This window comes from Glycine max, chromosome 20 (genome assembly GCF_000004515.6).
Source record: "Glycine max cultivar Williams 82 chromosome 20, Glycine_max_v4.0, whole genome shotgun sequence".
NCBI lineage: Eukaryota > Viridiplantae > Streptophyta > Magnoliopsida > Fabales > Fabaceae > Glycine > Glycine max.
The window spans coordinates 42,173,560-42,194,940 of record NC_038256.2 but is presented as its reverse complement, the minus strand read 5'-3'; the positions used below and the strand labels follow the sequence as shown (position 1 = coordinate 42,194,940).

At 30.7% G+C, this 21,381-nt stretch overlaps 1 protein-coding gene across 1 annotated transcript; it reads left to right on the top strand.

Moving 5' to 3' along the window:
• The first annotated feature begins 9,021 nt into the window (after window positions 1-9,021).
• Window positions 9,022-10,595, top strand: LOC100780809 (transcription factor WER). Its single transcript, XM_003555401.5, has 3 exons — window positions 9,022-9,192; window positions 9,266-9,395; window positions 9,715-10,595. Exons 1-3 carry the CDS (start codon window positions 9,057-9,059, stop codon window positions 10,271-10,273), a joined length of 825 nt encoding a protein of 274 aa, XP_003555449.1. The 5' UTR covers window positions 9,022-9,056; the 3' UTR covers window positions 10,274-10,595.
• Window positions 10,596-21,381: the final 10,786 nt, after the last annotated feature.

Genomic DNA, 21,381 nt, shown 5'->3' with positions numbered 1-21,381 from the left:
TTACAAAGCTTATGTATATATATATATATATATATATATATATATATATATATATATATATATATATATTATTGTACTTGTAGTTTTGTAGTGAGAAGAATTAAAGGAATATAATCTTTATTTTTTATGGATTTAATATCTTAAAAGTAAGAATGTGTGTAAAGTACATAAAGGCACATGGGTTTTACAATTGACTTTTTAATTCAAATTCAGGCCCCAAAGCTTATTAATAGTTTATACTTGGGCTTGCCTTGTAACATAAGTACTTGAGTAAGTATTTGAGAAAGTTTATCAAAATAATTTATGATATGTTCATAAATTGTTTTTGCCTATTTCAGTAAGCTCAATATGATAACTTAATTATGAAAATAACTTATATATATATATATATATATATATATATATATATATATATATATATATATATAGTTTGATCTTATTTTTCCTTCAGATATAAAATCAACTTATACATCCTAATAAGTATTTATTAAATAAAATCTTAATTAATTTGTTTATAAAAATAAATCTAGCTAACTAAGTGTGTATGCAATATTTATTTTGAATTGAAAAATTATAATACTGATCAACTTCACTAGAAATAAAAAATAGTTAAATATAAATAATTTTACTTCAAATTTATTTTAACCAAATAAATCTTTATTTGATAATTGACTTAGTTAAAGAAATACTTTAAATCAAGTAAATGACAAATATGTTTTTATCTTCCTAGTTTATTTTGCAACTCTTTTCTTTATTAGATCGTTAGAATCGAAGATAAATATCAAAAATTTATAACAAATCACAAAGATTATTCAATCAACTAATCTACAATACTTTCTTATTTTGCAACTCTTTCACTTTTAGATACACAAGATACTAGACTTCTTACGATCGATATAATTCCCTCATCTCATACACTATACAGTGTCGCCTGCGCCTGCACGTACGTATTAAAGGTGTTAAGTGTTTCTTGGGTTTTTTATTTGCTGACTTGGGCCTACTTTTTGTTCAGTTATCTTTGGGCTTGGGTTTTTTTTACTGAAGTAAATAGTATCATACTGTGTTTTTTCGTATGTTTAAAAAATAAACATATAGTTATATAGTGAGAAAATAATTTTTGTATGAAAATACGAGGAATAATTTTAGTGTACTACAGAATATTAATATCAAATGTTACTTAAATGACACGGGATGGTTAAAAGAAAGTTATTTAACTTTTTAAAAAACTCAACTAGCATAACTTAAGGTTCCGTTTGAATGATTATGAGGGTAAATTGACCTAACATGGTCACTTTTACAAATAATTTACGAAATAGGGTCTCTTCTTAAACTATTTACATATGAGGTCTATTTTTACATGCATCCTGCCACTCGCATTGGCGACATATCGGCTGACGTGGAGGGTGTTTCGCCAGCAGCATTGGCGAAACAGTTGCAGATGTCAGAAGAGCGCAGCAGAGCAGGCATGGTCTCGCTACCATCATTCCATCCCAACACCGTTGTATTGTTGCCACCATCATTCCATCACTATTATCGCTACTCCCATTGCTAGTAGACATGACAATGAAATTCGTACCCATGGATATCCATCTGAACCCGTCCCGACTTTGACAAGAAATACCCGAATTGATCAGATACGGGTTCGAACTCGGGGATTACCCAACTTTTTAATCAGGGTCGGGATCGGGGTCGGGGATAGGGATGTCACTACCTACCCTGTACCCATACTCATACCTACCCCAATGATGAAATTATTAAAAATTTATTTATTAATTGTTAATTTTATTTTAGAATTTTTATATAATTTAAGATTCTTTTCTTGATGATTTTTGTAGACAAATGTGCTACAATGAATTTATTGGTATATAAGTAGTTAAAAATAATTGTGTAACAATCAATTTATTTTTTCTAAAATTAGATTTTTAATATAATTTTTTACAAAAAAAAAACTTATTTTACAAATCTGAACTGGGGATGGGAGTACCCGATACCCAACGGGTACGAGGATAAGGTAATAGATTTTAACCCCTTGGGTTTTGGGGACTATTACGAGGATATGTTATGCTTAGGAGTCAGTGTCAGGAACTGGGGAGACAATACTCATCCTCGTCCCGCCTCATTGCCATGTCTAATGGCCAGTGTTATTGCTGACACACCACCACACTATCGTTGCCACAACCATCATTCAACTATTACTACCGCTACTATTATGTCACCTCCATCATCATTGTCATCGTCGTTGTCACTATTCTACCCCACCACCACCCATAATTTAAAAAACCAAACTGGTGATTGACCTAGTCAAGGCATGGGGTCCTTGGGTGATTGATCGAACTAGTGGGTCACTAATTGTCCCGCATGACCCGATCTTTATCAAACAAAGTTAAAATTTTATACCCAACCTTAATTGACCCACATGACATAACGTGTTTCCTCCCTTGGGCATGCCTTGCTCGAATCAATGACCACACATTTAATCACAAATTCGATCGAGTCGTACTGGGTTGCAACAGGTTCAATGTATGATCAATCTAATAAGCAACTTGACCCAATCAGACCTTTGAGTCACGATCAAACTTGTTTGACCAGCCAAAACATTTAGGTTTTAAAGCATTGTCATCACCATTTCACCGCTAGTATTGTCACCATTCTGTGACCATCATCGTCACCACCATTCCATCGGCACCACCACTAATGTCACTAATGTCATCGTCACCACTCCTATCCTGTTACCTCTACCACAACCATTATTTTATAATAGAGTGGGATAAGATAAAATAGTTAACTCATTTTAATTATCTTCAATTTGTAACATCTTTTTAAAAATTAAAAACAAAAAATATATTGAAACTCAAAACTAAAACATATTTTGAATTATAAAAATTTCAAAACTAAAATGAGAAATCACCCCAAAACAGGACCTAAGTTTTTATGTTTTTATCTTGATTATTTATGATAAAATTTATCTATTTAAGTATATAATTCTTATATTTATATAATTGATCATGTTTTAGATTACTTGTCATTTAAATTATACACGTTTCATCACCAAACGTGTTTCTATGTTTTTAGTCTATATGAATGTGACAGTAAATAATTTTATATATATATATATATATATATATATATATATTAAAATCATTTGTTACCTCATTCATATAGATTAAAATCGACGTACTATAAACATTTCTAAATATACTAAAATATAGATCATTTAATTACCTTCTTGTTATTGTTTAATTTTGATAAAATTTGACACAAACAATCTTAATAATATGTATATATAATTCAACTGTTAGATCAATAAAAATTACATTATATATCAAGTTATAAAAATGGTGTAATAACTATTAAAATTATACATTCATGTGTTCATGTGTTATATATATATATATATATATATATATATATATATATATATATATATATATATATATATATATATATATATATATGTGTGAATTGAGTGTCAATTATGGTACATAATTAGGGTGTTAAAAAATCAGGGTTGGACAAAGAGTGAGCTTATTTAAATTAAAAAAAAACAATTTTAAAATAAATGCTTTTTAAGAAATATATAGGATTTTCTTTTTTAAATAAACATAAGATTAATTTTTAAAACAAACATACTTTTAAAAAAATATAAAATTACTTATTTTATTAAAATAAATACTTATTTCAATAAATAAGTTTAAACAAATTAGGAAGTCACGCTAAGCTGATAAGTTGGCTAAATGGGAAACAAGTTCGATGGACATGATGATGCTAGTTGGAAGATACCTCCGAATGAAGTTCTCGAGCAGAGACAACTTGTCGTCTGTCTTAGTTTTGCTTTAGTTTTGTGTTTATTTTTCTCATGTAGCAAAAAAAAAGAAGTCACGCTACATATAATTCATTCAACTAGCATTGAAATTATATTGTGCAAACAATAAAAAAAAAAAATAGAGAAACACTGAATTGGACAAAAAGAGACGAATGTGTTTAATTGATTAATTTTGTCTAATTAACTGCCTTTGTTTTCCGTGAAATATTAATCTAAACGACCACTTGCTTTTTTCTTAAAAAACTTTATACACGTGTTCATTCGTAGGAAGATAGGGAGAAATTCAAGGCCATAACAGAAGTGACAAAACAAAATGATGAACAGTGGTACGTTCTTAATCTGCTGAGAAGAAGAAAAAAAATCCTCACGAAGTTTTTACGTTCATGTGTTCATGGGGGAATAGAATTAGAGCTTTCCGGCCAGAAGTAGTATATATAATGATTTGGCTAAAAGCACAAATAACATTTATCATTACGTTTCTATATGTACAAACAAATTTTCCCGCGTTTTCCATTCTATATTGTTTGGTATTCCTTCTGTAGGTTTGAACAACGTGGAAGAGTTGCAGTCTTGCAGACTACGATGGTTGAATTATGTCAGGTCAAAATATCTAGGGAAGAACCATTTTTGGGTTTATGGAAAAATATATTTTTATTAAATATTATTTTTAATCCTCAGAGTTTCTTGTTATCCAGTTTAGTCATCTATTTTATAAAAAAATATTTTTAATCATTTCACATAGAATTCTAACGAAGGATATTAACTTTTGTTTAACGTGAAAAAATTATTTTGTTTTCTTTAAAAAATTTATTAATATGTAACACATTGAACAGTAATATAAATGTAACAAGTTATTTCGAATTTATTCTTACATTTTTTTAAATAGTAAAATTAAATTAAATGATATAAAATTATAAGAGATTAAAAATAAGATTTCATCACAATACTACAAACATATTTTTTTCCTTATTTAATCAATCAGAACAGCAGTAACTGTATTATTGCAGGTTTTCATTTCTCGTATCATGTGTAGCTTTGATATTCAAATTTAATAAAGATATCGATCATTGCTTGTACTTTCACGACAATGGCGCATCAGCTTTCACAGCAAACACGTATTTCACAATTCCAATAGTCTGCATTTAACTGCACATGCATATACGTACAGAGCTGCAATGATCGCTTACCGCACCACTGTTAATTAAATAGTATAGCACAATCACACCATTTATCGATTTTTTTTAACCATCATACATAAATTTTAAGAATTTAATTTTTGCATGAACCATATATAATTTGAAAACTAAAAACTAAATTTAGCCATAAATGAAAAGGTATTAATCATTATTAAATTTTCATACGTACGTTTATTCTTAAAAAAATCGACTGAGAGAGAATATTGGCAGCTAACTGATTGGAAGGACACCCCCTCCCCCATTTTTTTAAGGTTTGGATGTAAGGAACTTTGAAGCTTAGGTATTAAAAAGTCATGTCAATAATAACTGAGTTAATTTCTTTAACAAATTTTAAATACCAAAAAAATTATTAAAAAAGAAAGTAAAGAGGAAACCAAATATTTTAAACTTAAGTGTATCTTCTTAGTTCTCTATATGTATATATGATATTATCGAGGAAACCATCCTTATGTGATATTTTATCCATAGTTTTACTTTGATCAGGCAACCAGAACTTCATCAACTTTTTTTTTTTTTATTGATGCTATTACCTAAGTATATTTTTGTTTAATCATTTTTATTAATTTCCTGTCTTTGATTTAAATTATTTCCTTCTTTTTTGGGATAGAATCACATGTTTTAATAACTAACTAATTGCTTTTGAATTTGAATATGGATGACCTCAGTTAGACAGTGTGACAATCTCTTCTTGTTTTTCTTTTTCTTTTTTGCAAAAAATGAATGTGAAATCAACTCAAAATATGATGATATTCGTTGAACAGGCCATTATATACATTAGCTGTACTTTTGAACCTTTGCTACATTTCCCCGGGACACAATGCAAGTGCAGCCATGCAGTGGGCGACATTCATCCAAGCTTTATCAATACTCGAGCTAATATATATATATATATATATATATATATATATATATATATATATATATATATATATATATATATATACTGAATACTCGAGCTAATATATATTCATCAATAAATATACTTCAAAATATTATGTTAAAAATTCAATACTATAATAAAATATTATTATATTTACTTAAATAGAATAATTCGTGAAATTTTAAAAATTAAATAAACCAATAACATAATTAATTAAAAAATAAATTTAAATTATATAAAAACTAATTAGTCTATAAAAAAACAATTCGAATCGCATAAAAACTTCAGTGCATAATGCTAAAGAGAAATCACTAAAGTGATTCCTGTCAAAAAGAAAATAATCACTAAAGTAACATCATTAAGAAAGTTAACATTTACATTATCTTGAACCGGACTGGAAATGATGATGATATCTCAAAGTTTGGGTCTAGGATCCCTCCTGCGCAGAGCAGAGGCACCACGAGGCTGGCTGGCTACCAAGATCTTTGCCCTTTTTGTTTTCCGTCTTTTTCAATTTTCTTTTTGAGATTTGCCAAGAAAATTAAAAAAAAAACAATACTAGTAATTCACAATATGACGTGTTATTAGGTCATCATACTATATTTAAATTTTTATCTTTTAAAATTAATTTATTATCATCTTACATTTTTAATCATATATATATATATATATATAACTAATAAATACATACGACGATGTTAATTAAGAAAGAGTTTTGAATGTGGGATCAAAATAAGAAAAAAATGATAATATTTTAACACACAAAATTAAACACTTCATTAATATTTTTTTTTGGGTTACATCATATAATTAATCTTGTTAATGACTTATCTCTCCTCTTTTTCTATCTCTCTCAAGTGCCTACACCCCTTAAATGTAAAAAATAAAATAAAAATAAAATTCCTACCACTAATGGAAACAAGGGTCGTTGGACTTGGTTGGTTAAAATTCAAAGGAAAACAACATACAAACCAAAGAAAATACTTTAGTTTGAGTTTATATGGATCTAGGCTATATTTGTTTTGGGGAAGATTCTACGGTGGACCAGTGAAAAATCTGATCCATTTTGCATCACGTATTACTGTCCACTGAATATATTAACATAGTATTGGATGGTTAAGATGTGTGACCCATGATCTTTTATACCAGTTTTTTGTTATATTATTAAATAATTAAACTTTTATTGGGATAGATTAATTTACTCATTTTCCCTTTTTCTAAAGTTTAGTCATTAAAATATTTCTAATTATTACGTATCAATTTATTAATTAATTACATAACATATACAGTTTATCGTAAATGATGTCGTTGAATAGTGACCGACGTCGGTTGATTGTGGAGTAATTTGTAAGGGCGTTGATGCAAGATTCGCTTCACGGAAGTGAAAGGGAATTTTGTTGAGCATGCATGAGCAGGAATTGCTACTTGTAAGAGAGGAAAGGAAGGAGAGTTGGAGATTAGGTGAAGGAAGCAGAGAGAGTTGCACAACAATGAAAGAGAAACATGCAATATTGGCATAGCATCATGAGAGTGGCTTTGAGGGAATGCTGGAGAACTTAAGATATCAAAGAGGAGGGAAAAAGGGATTGCTACTGTGTGCGGTGGCCGGAATCCGACCACTGAGTCTCGCCCTTTTCAACGAATGGTGACAACCTGGATTTAGGTTTTTAGAAAAAAAAATTAAAAAAGAAAAATTGCAAATATTTATGGGTTTTATTATATTATTTTTTCTCTAACTTTAATTGTGACTCATAATCCGCTATCGAAAGACGTGAGACTAATTATATGAGAAAATAAAATATAATTTAGTTGGTAATTTTTCTACTCACATGTGCTGTTGTTTTTTATAATCGGTGTAAAATTGATTAGCTAGTCAATTTTACTAAAAAATTTAGTTGATCACTTTTAATAAATTATCATATTTTTAATTACCTTTTCTTTTTACAAATCCCAACAAGGGCTTTCCAATAAATAGTAAAAATTATACTTTAAATATAGTATATTGATTCTTATCAATAATAGTGCGAAGTATTTAATTCAAAAAATTAGTTTTATCTTTTTTTTTTCAATTGACTCAATAGGATAAAATAAGATAAGATATTTATTTTTTTATATCGTAATTTATTATTGTTATGTCAATATATATATATATATATAAGAAAAATATTAATGATATTTTCTTTATAATTGATTAAAATTTATTAAAAATTGTTATTTTTGATAGGTTTTATTCTCATTTAATTATTCGCTTCTTATTTATATCAAATGAGAAACAAAATTTATCAAAATTAATAATTTCTAACTAATCATGAACAAAATTTTGAAAGAAAGTGTGATTAGCATTCCTCCCATATACCATAATAACTATCATATTTCTTATCCTATTTAATTTGAATGTATATTTTTGTCCCGGTCTTAGATCCATTATTGGTGGGATGAGTTTAACAAAACACAAGCGCAACAGTACATGATAACATATTTCCCTTACAAGATTTTGCCCCTCCCATGCACTCGGTTGATGGCTTTATAATTACAAATGACCTTCACCATACATAAAGGGACGAATGAAACCCATTTACATAAACCATGCTCTGTATTATAACAGCTTTTTGAGTAGGATTTGTTCTGGTTTTTGAGCCACTAAGTTTGCCTCCTTCAAGGCTTCATGCACGATCCTTTATTCGGTATCTGTTTGTCATAATTTTGTCGCACTACTGACTACTTTTTATCTTATTGAAATGCCACCTCTTCAACATTTAAGTATACTTATTATATTCCTGCAGTGATGAATCCCAACAGTGAGTGGAGTATTAATGTTATAAAGGGAAGTATAAACTTAATTTGATATTTACAGAAATTTTGGGGACGTAATAGGGTGAATCATAACAGAAGCAAAAATCATATTCATAGTTTAAATTGCTTTTCTCCTTTAAGGAAAAGAACAACACCACTATGGCTCTACCGGTCCCATTTGAATGGACTAAACAAGTAAAGAACTGTTATCATCGTGATCGTTATTTAGTTGATTAATCTGCCACAGAAATTAAATATTTTTAAATAATTAATTAAAAGAAAAGTGAGCAAGTATTTAAGGAGCATGCACAACACCTTTCAGAATCCAAGAATAGAGAGACAGAGAGGCAGAGAAATTGAGAAGATGGGAAGAAAGGCCAACTGTGACAATCAATATGCTATGAACAGAGGTCCTTGGTCTGCTGAAGAAGACAAAATTCTTATGAACTACGTTCAAGTCCATGGAGAAGGAAAATGGAGAGAGCTTTCCAAAAGAGCAGGTATATATGTTATTTTCAAAATTATTCTGTTTCCTAATTTCACTTCCTTTTGTTTTTGGTGTTCCAAGTATAGGCTTGAAAAGATGTGGGAAGAGTTGTAGACTCCGATGGCTGAATTATCTCAAGCCAGATATCAAGAGAGGAAACATTTCTTCGGATGAAGAAGATCTCATTATTAGACTGCATAAGCTCTTAGGGAATAGGTATATCTATCTATTTATATTATACATGCATTTACTTTTTCTCTTTTCTTTTGTTGGTCATTGTTGAGCAATCAAGGGGATAAATACCATAGAGATTTTACACTAATAGACCACGAGCAAATCACATAAATCAATTTGACATCACACTTTAATTCAAAATCAAAACTCTGGTTTATAAGTGTTATTCTCACTTATATGATTTGTTTATGATCCATTAGTATAAAATCTCTAATGTGTTTATTCTCTTGATTGCTCAACACGGCATATTAAAAAATGTGTTAATGAATATGTAACTAATTTATATTTGTTTGATGTATAGATGGTCTCTAATTGCGGGACGCTTACCAGGGCGAACAGACAATGAAATTAAGAACTATTGGAATACTTATTTGAGAAAGAAGGCAGAGCACAAGCATGACAAAATTCCTAGCCATAACGATAACATTCCTATCAAATTAAGAATTGAATCTCCGGGTTGCTCAAAAAATTCCTTTGGTAATGTTCTTGATCCTACAAAATCCCCTCACCCAATGAGGTGTACCAAGGTTATGATGCCAGTCAATGATTCAGTCAACACAACGAATTTGATTACAACGAGCTGGGACAATCATAACCCTTCTTCTGCATCCATGCAACTAGATGACTATAATCATTGCTTAACAGGTGTCCTCCAAGAATTTGACATCAGTGACTTGTTAATGTCGTATGAGGATGATTTTCGTTTTAATGGATATGCTTGTGTCGAAATACCCCAACATATTTTTGAAGATGAGACTTGCAGGCTTGATGATTCGTTGGGTGAAGAAGCATGGTATGAGAATTGGAAGAATGACCCCTATTTTCCACAAGATCAAGATATGGGTTTTTCTTCCTTTTAAAGTGTTTAAAATTTAGGCACATTACCTTAAAGTGTTTTTAGTATTGTTCTTTAATCAAAATTAGAATTTCATTTTAGTATCATGTGCAATTAAGGTTGACATGAAATGTTGGTACTAAGATGAAATTTTAATTTTGAATCAAGAACAGGTCTAAAATCCCTTAAAGTATTGTGGCTAAATAGTCTCCTTTTAAAAAACTGAACTTGAATGAAATGGTTGAGGATGTTAAATTAACAAAAAAAAAAAAAATGAACTTATAATAGAATTTTGATGGTTATGTGACGTTTGCTGTGGCTAGTATGATTTTGATGAAGGTATATTATATGAGTTGTGTGTTATTAGAGAGAATTATGCTACCTGCAGGGTTATGTTGCAATTTGGGTGAACTATTCCATGAAAATTATGAAAACTACCATGCGTTACTCTAGTTATAAGGAGGGAGCTACGGAGCTTATGTAAATTCCCTTGATTTCTTTATATGCATGGGTCTTTAAAAAATATTCATGTATTTGAAGTTTGAGAGTGAAAAAGAATTAAATTTTTTTATGGATTTAATTTTTTTTAAAATGAAAATGTGTGTAGAATAAGAAAATAAAGACACATGACGGGTTAAGACAACAAAATACTTCAATTTAAATTAAGAGTGAATGTACCTTATTTTGTCTTTCTAAATTTTTATTTACCCTAGCCAAATAATATTTTGATACTCCCATTCATTTATTACTCTGCCACTCTAATGAAATAGCTAGTGTCAAATTAAAAGATGGCCATCGTTACAATTTCATCTTTCTGGAAAACATATCTATGAAACCTGGGCCAACTTAAGCATAAAGTAACTCAATCCTTTATTTTAGGCTATTAAAACAAAGGTTACTAACATTAATATTTATACAATTTTCATTGATGGTTGATCTAGTATAGTGTTAAGTAAGGGATTTTTTTAACAAGTCATTAGTCTATATGATTTTGAATTCGATATTCTCTAGCTTTGTAGATGAAAATAATATGATTTAGAAAAATAATTTCACTGAAGATGGTTAGACAAATTTTCCAACAGAAATTACTTGTTAGCAAAGTTGGTGAATACTTTGCACCAATATCTTCTTGGTGACAAAAAAAAATTAAGGTATTTTTTTCCTTTAATAAATAAGGTTTGAACAATATTAGAAGAAAAATCATTTATAATTTTTGTAAGACACTTTAACAAGTTTTTGTTTAGTACTTAGGTTAGTACAAAATGGATTTTTTTTTTGTTTTTATTTATCTCATGTAGTTAACAAAAATAAGTTTTTTGTGCACTTAAGCACAACAAAAATAAGTTTCCATCAAATATGCAAACACGAAAGAAAAGAAATCAAGTCAACAACACTCAAAAAATGGAAACACACGCCAAAGAAGAAGAAGCTTCATAAATTGCACAAGAGATAACTGCCCTAGACCTGTAGTGGGTAGAGCTGTCAACACAAGCTGGTCCAATTCGTTGGGTCTGACCCACATCAATCCACCCCTTAAATGAGTTAGCCCAACCTGATCCACTTAAAAGTTTATTTAAGAAAAAAGTGACTTAGTCTGGCCCATCACGAGTTGTGAATTAAATGGGTTCGTCCACCAATCCACCTAAAATAAAAAAAAAATATACATTTTTTTAAAAAAAAATCAACAAAAAAATAATTTTTAGAAAAATAAATTTGAATACATTAAAAAAATATTAGTTGAATTAAATCTTCCATTATCCACACACCAAAAGACATTATCACAAGCTAGAAGTCTATAACTATAATAACAAAAACTTTAAAAATAATCTTGAACAAAAAAATAAATAAAATAATGTTGAATAATATTAAAATACTTTTAGGTGAGTTTTAATCTTTTTAGTTAAATGAATAAAACATTTTAAAGTCTTAAAATAATATTATGAAATACAAATAGGTTATTTTTTTAGGTGGGTTAAGTGGGTCAATTCGGTCATCACAAGTTCAACCCGGGTGAGCCAAGTAGTAGGTGAGTGTGATCAAGTCTTACAATCAATTGTATTTTCCCCTTTTTTGGCCCAACACATCTTGAACCTGTGGTGGGCGGGGTTTGCCCATGGGTTTGGATCCATTTTGATAGCTCTACCAATGGGTGTAGTTGAAGACGCAATTACACTGAATGGAAGGATTGGAGCTTCAAATATGTCCAAAGGAAAAGTCATACAGAGAGGAAGATAGAAAAAAAAGAAGAAAAAAAATGGGTGGGGGTTAGATGTATAGGTCTGTTCTCATTTTCACTAAAAAAATTACAAATGTACATTTGAGAGTAAATTTTTACTTGAAAACTCAATTTGGAAGAAGTAAGACTTGGGATACTTTTGCAAACTTAAGTTTAATCCAAATTTAAGTTTGTAAATTTTATTACAAATATGCACTATATCATATAAGGGTACTTTTGTCTTTTGCACAATGGAGGGGTCTAAATGTTAAATGAGTAGGTGTGGATAGTAATTCCCATCAGAAACATTTCTGCTTAATTAGTCAACATTGATGTGGGCCTAGTAGACCTTTTCATATCTAATGGACCTGTTGCTTTGTTAATTGCAATGAACAGAATTGCAATTCATGATCGGTTAAAACTATTGTTTTCTACTGTGTTCCATTGCATTCTGAGCGCACCCAAACAATAAATGTGAGCAACCCTCTAAATAAAAATCCGATCCTTAATTAACATCATCATGTTCATGCTACATCTACTCATAGTTAGTCAGCAGTCAGCTACCTTGTTTCCTTTTTGGTCAAGATATATAGTTTCCTTACCTGTGAATCCTATCAAACTCTATCTGTGAATTAGGCCGAGTTAAATCCAGAGAGTTTGCTCAATCATCTATATACTACCCATGTTTGAGCTCCATAGATTCTCTAACTTGATTGATTGGATAATCGAACACGTGACTGCCATAAACTTGATTATTTTGATAATACATGACAAATTAGAATGATATTTGTCACGTTTTGTTGAAATTAACACGGTTAATAGAAAAAGTGACAAAAAGAGTATTTTAACCTAATAGAAACCCTTTAAAAAACCTAAAGGAAACTTAAACTTACTTAACCCCGTGTGTGTGAAATAATCTAGTATATAACATACTGTAATAGGGTTCATGTGTGTATGAAATGATCTAGTAGCATAATAAAGTTCATTCAGATATCCTGTAAAAAAGTTATACGAAAAAGGCAGTTGAAGGGTTATTATCCCTTTTCTAATTCATGCTTAATTAAGTACTTGCCAACTGTCTAGAGCTTGAGGCAAGGTTTGACGAGTGGAAGCCGAATGGAATATTTTATTTTGTTTCTTAGCTCTTTTTTCACAAAAAAAAAATCACTTTTTAATTTTATTCCTTTTATTAATATATGAATAAAATAGAATCCATCTATTTGTTTCCGTCCCATTCTATTTTACATGGCTACTTAAAACTTTGTCAACAAAAACTATAAAATGATAGTTATTTTAACCTAATTAATTATTAACCCGGCCAATTAATCAGGACAGGGGTGTATATTTTAGTATTGTTTGCTAAAATTTGTTAAACTTTATATTATTTGTTAAAATTATTAGACAGAGATTAATTACTTTCATGATTTATTGAGTCTAAAATGTTAAAAAAATGGCCCAGATGGTCACCTAAATTCTTTATATTTTGTGGTCAAAGAAATACAAATTAAGTATCTCAAGTAAGTCGGTATTTAAAATTTTTAATATTTTATTTAAGTTAACATAGAAAGATAATTTTGTTATTACTTTAATAAAAAGATAAGAATTTCCTTTACGAACTTTAAATACTATTTTGCCCTTTCAGGTAGAAAGATAAGTTCTATGTTGTCTTTATAGGGTCCTGTTTTGAAGATTAATTTCGTTGAAGAGGGTTTATTGTCACATTTATAGGACTTCGTCTTGTTGATTGAGTTGAAATAGAGGCGTCTTTCAAGTTATAGGAAATCAAAGGTGATGATTTGATTGCCTGGATGTGATCTCCATCCTCGCCCTTGATTTTGATTGAAGTTCCCTCCTTGCTGGTAACCTGAAAAACTACTTGAGTGAAACCCCTGTCTGTTTTGGTTCCCCATGTAGTTGACCTCTTTAGCATCATCATCTTGGGGTATACAATAGCCAGATTCATGAGCTCCTCCACAAATATTGCAGCCTCCAACTTGCATAACAACTGAATGAGAAGGCTAAGTCGCTTGTAGCTATGTTGGCAATTTGTTGAGTGTCTCTGCGAGTGATTCAAGTTGTTTAGCTAACAGCTTGTTCTGTGCCAACAATGTATCTTGTGAAGAGAGTTCCAACATGCTTCTTTTGGTGGGTATGTGTGTTCTATCACGCAAAATAGCATGATCACTTGCTGTCATATTCTCAATAAGTTTCATTGCTTCCTCTGGAGTCTTCAACTTAATCTTCCCTCCGGTAGAAGTATCTAACAATTGCTTGGACTGTGGCTTCAAACCATCAATGAATATATTCAGCTAAATAAGCTCAGTGAATCCATGAGTCAGTGTCTTCCGCAGCAAGCCACGAAAGCGTTTTAGTGCTTCACTCAAAGACTTATCCGGAAATTGATGGAATGAGGAAATTTCTGCTTTGCCTTCAACTGTCTTAGATTCAGGAAAAATACTTCTTCAAGAATCTTTCTACTACTTCCTCCCATGTCTTCAAATTGTTTCCCTTGAAAGAATGCAACCATCTCTTAGCTTCACCCACTAGAGAGAATGAAAACAAGCTTAGTCTTATTGCATCTTCGGGCACCCTAGCTATTTTCACTGTGTTACAAATCTCTATATAGGTTGCTAGGTGTGTTTAAGGATTTTCATTAGGCAGGCCATGGAAAAGATTTCCTTGAATCAACTAAATCAAGGAGTGTGGATAAGAAATATTGTGTGCTTGGACTTCCGGCTGCGTAATACTTGTGAAAAATTGCGGCACGGTGGAGCTGGAATAATCCTCGAGAGTCACCCTCTGTGGTTGATCATTTGCCATAATGTGAGCTTCTGATGCACCAACTTCGGATTCCCTAAAGTTTGCTAGAAATGATGATGATGATTCAGATGAATGAGTTCTCTCGGCACTTGGGTTGACTGTTCTGTCCTATAAAGCCTTCCTCCTCCTTTTTGCATTGTTTCTCCTGCAAGTGGCTTCAATCTCCAAATCTAATGGAGCTAGATCTCCTGCTGAAGAATTACCTCGCATACAAGAAGCAACTAAATAGAGCAACAGTTAACCAAGTCAAGAGATAAAAACTTAAATTCTAACTATTCACAAGAAACAACCAAAGAATAAAGGATAAATGTTTTCAAACTGAATTATACTATCTAAGTGGAAAGAAATTCCTTGGCAACGATGCCAAAAACTTGTTCGAATATGGTCAGCAAGTGTACCGATTCGCACAAGTAGTATAAAACGGTAAGACCGAGTATCGTATTCACAAGAAATTTGTTTCACCTAAACTATGTATATTTAGTGTGTAAACACTTTTAAAGCTTGAAATATAATGAAATATTGAGTGGTAGATTAAGTTTCTGCACTATTGAACTACTTGAATAAAAGTAAAATACTCAAAGCTATAAAATGTGACAACAATCAAGATAAAAGCGTTGGGAAGTTTCCTACTGAAATTTCTCTTGTCGTATAAAAAGTTTTTCTCTATTTAACATTATTCTAGTGTTCTTACACCGAGAAAATACTCAGACCATGATTCCTTACATGAATGAGCTTAACTCTTTTAGCTGTTGTTCTTGATTCCTTAACAAACTCGCTCTAACAGAGTTGCACTAAACATACAGTGTAAAATATAGTAGATCACTGCACTCCCTTCCTAGACATACATATTTCTAGCTTGCTTTATCAAGTTCTAAGGTTTTAAAGCATTTTCCAATACTAAAAAGTCTAACTACACATAAAAATGGGTGATCAAGCCACAAGCATGTAAAATAAGCATAGATAGAAGCAAAGAACACCAGAAAATAATATTAAATAGGCAGTAAGAGCATTACATCAAGAGTTTCAATAGTTACTCCCGAACAAAGCGGTTCTAGCCTTCCATTACAAGCTAAGCTTCAAAATACAAGAAGGAAAATATTTTTGGTGAAAGAAAATGGAAGAAGATGATGGAGAATGTCTTCTCCAGCCTCTCAGCCCTAATTCTCTCTGTTTTTCACATAGCTAGACTCTCCTTGTGGCTCTTGACCAGTTCCCTTTCTCATTTCCTCCAACTTCAGTGTTTTGAAGACTCTTGGACTTTTTAGCTCTCGAAAGCTCGCTTAGCGAGCCTGCCTCGTTGTGCGAGAGTAAGTAAAATTCCGCTAAGTGAGAGTGAGCGCATGAAGAGACAACGTCTTTGTTGGACAGGCTGGCTGCGTGCTAAGCGTGCAGATCTCTCACTTATCCTCTTCTAGGATTTTCCATCCACTAAGCGAGTTGGATGCCTTGCTAAGCGGATGAGTCTCGCTTAGCCAATCTGCCTCGCTAAGTGAGTCGTCAGCAGCTTTTTGCACCTTCTATACTTTGGCCTACAAACTGAGTTGGATTCAACATTAGGTCACAAAAATGGAGTTTTTACTTTAAAAAATCACATAAGAAAGAAAATATGTACAATTTTCACAAAAAGAACCATAAATTGGAGGCACATTGCTATTTCCTTGCAAATTTTCAATACAAAACTAACTCATGAATAACAACTAATATGATTTTGGGTGTCGTCTTGGGAGTTCAGCCCTTTTAGTTTTGTGCTTGTTCTTGTTTGGTTGTTGCTGTTTTTTATTATGCTACCGTGGTCATTATTCTATGTGTCGGAAAACCTACTCTTGGGTGCCACCGCCACAGCGTCGCCCACCGTTACCTCAAGCCTCAAAACCTACTCCTGGATGCCATCGGCGACCTCAAGGTCTTCGACTTCGGCCTCTCTGCCTTCACTGAGCACTTCCACGACAAGCTCCTCCACATTGCCTATGGCCCCCCGCCTTCACCGTGCCGGAGATCCTCTGCGGTGTCGACTACGACAACTCGAAGGTCGATGTCTGATCCTTTGGCATTATCCTTTACAACCTCCTCCCCGACCACCCTCACCAGCCTCACCAAATACTCTCAGAAACTATTTTCCTCCCTACAATGACACAAACTCCCACAACCAACCAATATCAAAAAATCATAATTAAATAAAATAAAATTCTTAACCAAAGGAAAATAAGACTAATATTTCTGGGAACATTTTGTAATAAAATAATTAATAATAAAGAAGGCGTATAAAAGTAAAATATTCTATGACTATTAAAAACTAATTAACTGGTGCAAAAGGTTGCACTGACCGAATCCAGTCATTCAATATAAAGATCATTAATCTAACAGCCAACAATCGGGTTGCCTATCTTTGTGCGCCAAACATTAATAACTTTACTTTCCCACCGAAGCATGCGCCTATCTTTGCTAGGATTTTTTTTATATATAATAAATTTGAATTCTACTTTTTCTTGACATGCATCTTGGATAATTATAGTGGGCTAGTAGCAAGCCTGGAATGCGTACCTTATTGCTTGTTCTGCCATAGGAGAATGAGAATACATGGTATAAACTGATGCTAACCGTTCTTTGTCTTCATACTGAATATTCATTTTCATTAATTTGTCCCACTTGCGCTGTAGCTGATTTGCACAATAACGTGAAAAGAATACCTTTGAGTTCAAGTAATGGAAATAAAACCCTATATTGAGTACTTGAAATGTAGATAATGCCAAATTTCCTAAAGACTTATTATTATTAATCTATTTTCTCTCTTAAGAGAGGGTCCTTATCTAGGTACTTACCCCCACACCATGTATCTCAATTTTAAGCTTCTATCCAAACGAAAGCCACACGGAACATGGTCCACAGGACTACAGGTGACCCCGTCATGTTTCATTCGAATGTCAATTCACATATTCGCATCATGTGTGCTCTACGTTCTTTCTTGTGCTAGAAATTTTTGTAAGAGTATGGTAACTGGCCCACGCTATTTTGCAAAAATATTGTTGTCGTATGAAATTGGTTGGATGGTTAAAAAAGAATAAAGGTAAAAAGTCTCAGGTTCAATTCTCTTACTAACAATAAATGTTTATCAATTAAAAAAATATTATAGTCATTACATCGTTGGAGATGGTTTAAGACAAGTAATTAAAAAATTTCATTTAATTTTATCCTTACTCTTAAGAAAAAAAATTAAATAATTGAATATAATTTAACAAAATTAAAATATTAAAAATTAACTTTGCAAATGGTTATCCTAATACACCAAAATTTATTGGGGTGAGTTCTATTTTTTTATTATCCTTCAATCAAAAACAAAATTGTGTCCGACAACTTAATTATGTATGCAAGAACATGTTCATCAATATGTGTGTAAGAGCATGTTCAATGCATTAGGTTTGATAGAGCAGAGGTTTTATTATTATTATTTCATTTAGTTTTGAAATTAAAAAATAAAACGAAATAAAATTAAAACCCCTTTAATTTCCATATATTTTTACCTTCCTCAAATATTTTGATAATTTGAAAAGGAAATAAAAGGATTTATATTTTTTAAAATGACAAAAGATCATATTATTCCAAGAATAATATTTAGTAAAGTTATCTTTTTTAATGGATCTTTATATATTACCAGCGAGTGCTAGATCACTAACAAGGTGTTATTCTATACTGGCAAGTGATATTTTTTTATTATTTGGTATCATCGTAATTAGGACCTTAGGTTTTCTAAGTATTTTTATAAATTTTAATCATTTAGACTGATTATGAACTAATTTTTTTATTAGAGTTTAATCATATTTAAAGTTATCTATTCCTCACCAAAAGTATATTTTATGGGAATCAAACCTAGGTTTCTCCCGTGTTGACAATTGAACTCCTGACAACCAATATTAAGTTCGAATTCTTAAGTATACAATTATATTAAACACTAAAGAAAGAGAATATTTCACATTAGAGATGAAGAGTTTGTCATCCATAGTTGTTCTACAAGACTTAATAACATTGTCTCTTATAAAAGATACTTGTGATGAACGGAAAAAAAAAAAAACTCAATCCATATTAAACTTTATTGATTCAGCTTTTAAAATAAAAGTTCTAATTTTTAGATTGAGTTTATATTTTTTATAGAATTTAAAAACAATTTAATATTTTGTTAAATAAATTTAATTTAACATATCATTTTTTTTAAATATAGCTAATTTAACATTCATAAAAGAGTTTAGCTTTTATATATTATTAATAAAAAATAATTTTACACTATTAATTAATTAAAAATCACTTTAAATATAGTTTTAAAATTATTTATTATAAAAATAATAATTTTAAATGTTTTTATAGATAAATATTCATTGATACAGGAAAAAAATATATAGACAAGCTACAATAATTTTCAATTTTTTTTCTAAACTAACTCCTTACTTAAACTAACCCACTGTGTTTTTTTAGTGATTATTGATCCACTATGTTATTACAAAAACATTTCATAGTTTCTTCCTCTCATTTCAAATAATTGAATCTCATAATTAATTCAATAGACCTTCCCAATATCTTAACCATTTCAATAACTGTTTCAATAAACTTGTGAGATATTTGGAAGGCATGTTGAATTAATTATGCATGCGATTTAATCAATTAGAATGGAGCGAACAAATTGTGAAATATTTTGTATTAATGTGACCGCTTTTGAGTGGTGACATTAATATAACAAGAAACAAAGAAATATAACAAGAAATTATTGCGGTGCTAAAATTAATTAAATTCTTTTTCAAATATTTAGTCGAGATCATACTTTATTGATGAAGCATTTTATGAGGAACGAAAGTCATGTGAAGCATGAGGAGTTCTTCTTGCTATTGTTGTCAGGGTTTGTTTTTCTATTAGATAATACAAAATCATTTAATTTGAAAAGTATTTTCTTTGTTACAATACATCCACCTAGTACCTTAGAGGTTTATTATTTTAATCTTTTTTCATTTTCTCCGACAAAAAATAAGTCATTTTCTTGTATGTCTTTTTGTTTTCTAAAGCTAAAGCTGGGGGAGGTGGGGGATGAGAATTTGAGTTGGGTGAGTGATTTTAGTGGTAGGTTATGTAGAGTTGGCTATGGTCGATGTTATTTGCGTCGGCTAAGACCATCACATTTTTTTAAAAATTTAGCTTCAAATGAAGATATGATTGATTTTTTGATCCACATAACTTAACGTTGATCAGAATGTAGATGCAAATATTTTTCTTTGAGCATCATAGTATTTGCCTCAAGGTTGACACAAAGTTGTCATTAAGTTCAAATTTGCAGACTTTTGAGATATAGTAACAATTTTTGGCCAACACTAAATGATTTGTTTCTTGTATAATGTTCTCTTCAACCCCAAATATTATTAGACCACTCTCTCATTTCAACTACACAAGCATCATTATTATTAACATAGACTTAGTACAAGTTACGAGAAAAAAAATATGTTTCGAGCTAGTATTGTCAATCTATAACATCATTTCAAAAACTTACTTGAATCAAATTATCTTTGAATATTCATTTATTAATTTTTTGCCTTAGTTATTGAATTTTGCACAATTTTACTTGATATGGCGTGAGTCATGTGGTTACGATCCTGATTTACTTGGTAGATACTATACGAATGGTACACTTGTCATTTTGTAAACAGTATTGCTAATCTGCAAACAATCATTTCAAAAACTTATTTGTTCCCCCCACCATATACACATTGAGTAAACCGAGTAGCATCCTTTTCGAGTAAATATCTCCGGCCACCAAAATGAACAATAAGCTAATTAACCAAGATGACTCAATCTTCAGGCAAACAACTTAAATTACCATACTTATAAGATAGAAGTGAACACCAAACACTTTTAGTATCTACCAAAAAATGCTATCTTCATTTAGCTTACAAGCTCAGGTTCAAGAGTTTCAAGTCTTTTACCTCTAGACCACCACAAGATTTCGGCTGCAATATTTTTTTTTCCAACTAATCCAAACATTTTTTTTTCAATTTTACAGTAATCCATATATAATTGAACAATAGTGCATGCAAAATTGTAATAGTTCCAATTAATTTTTTTTT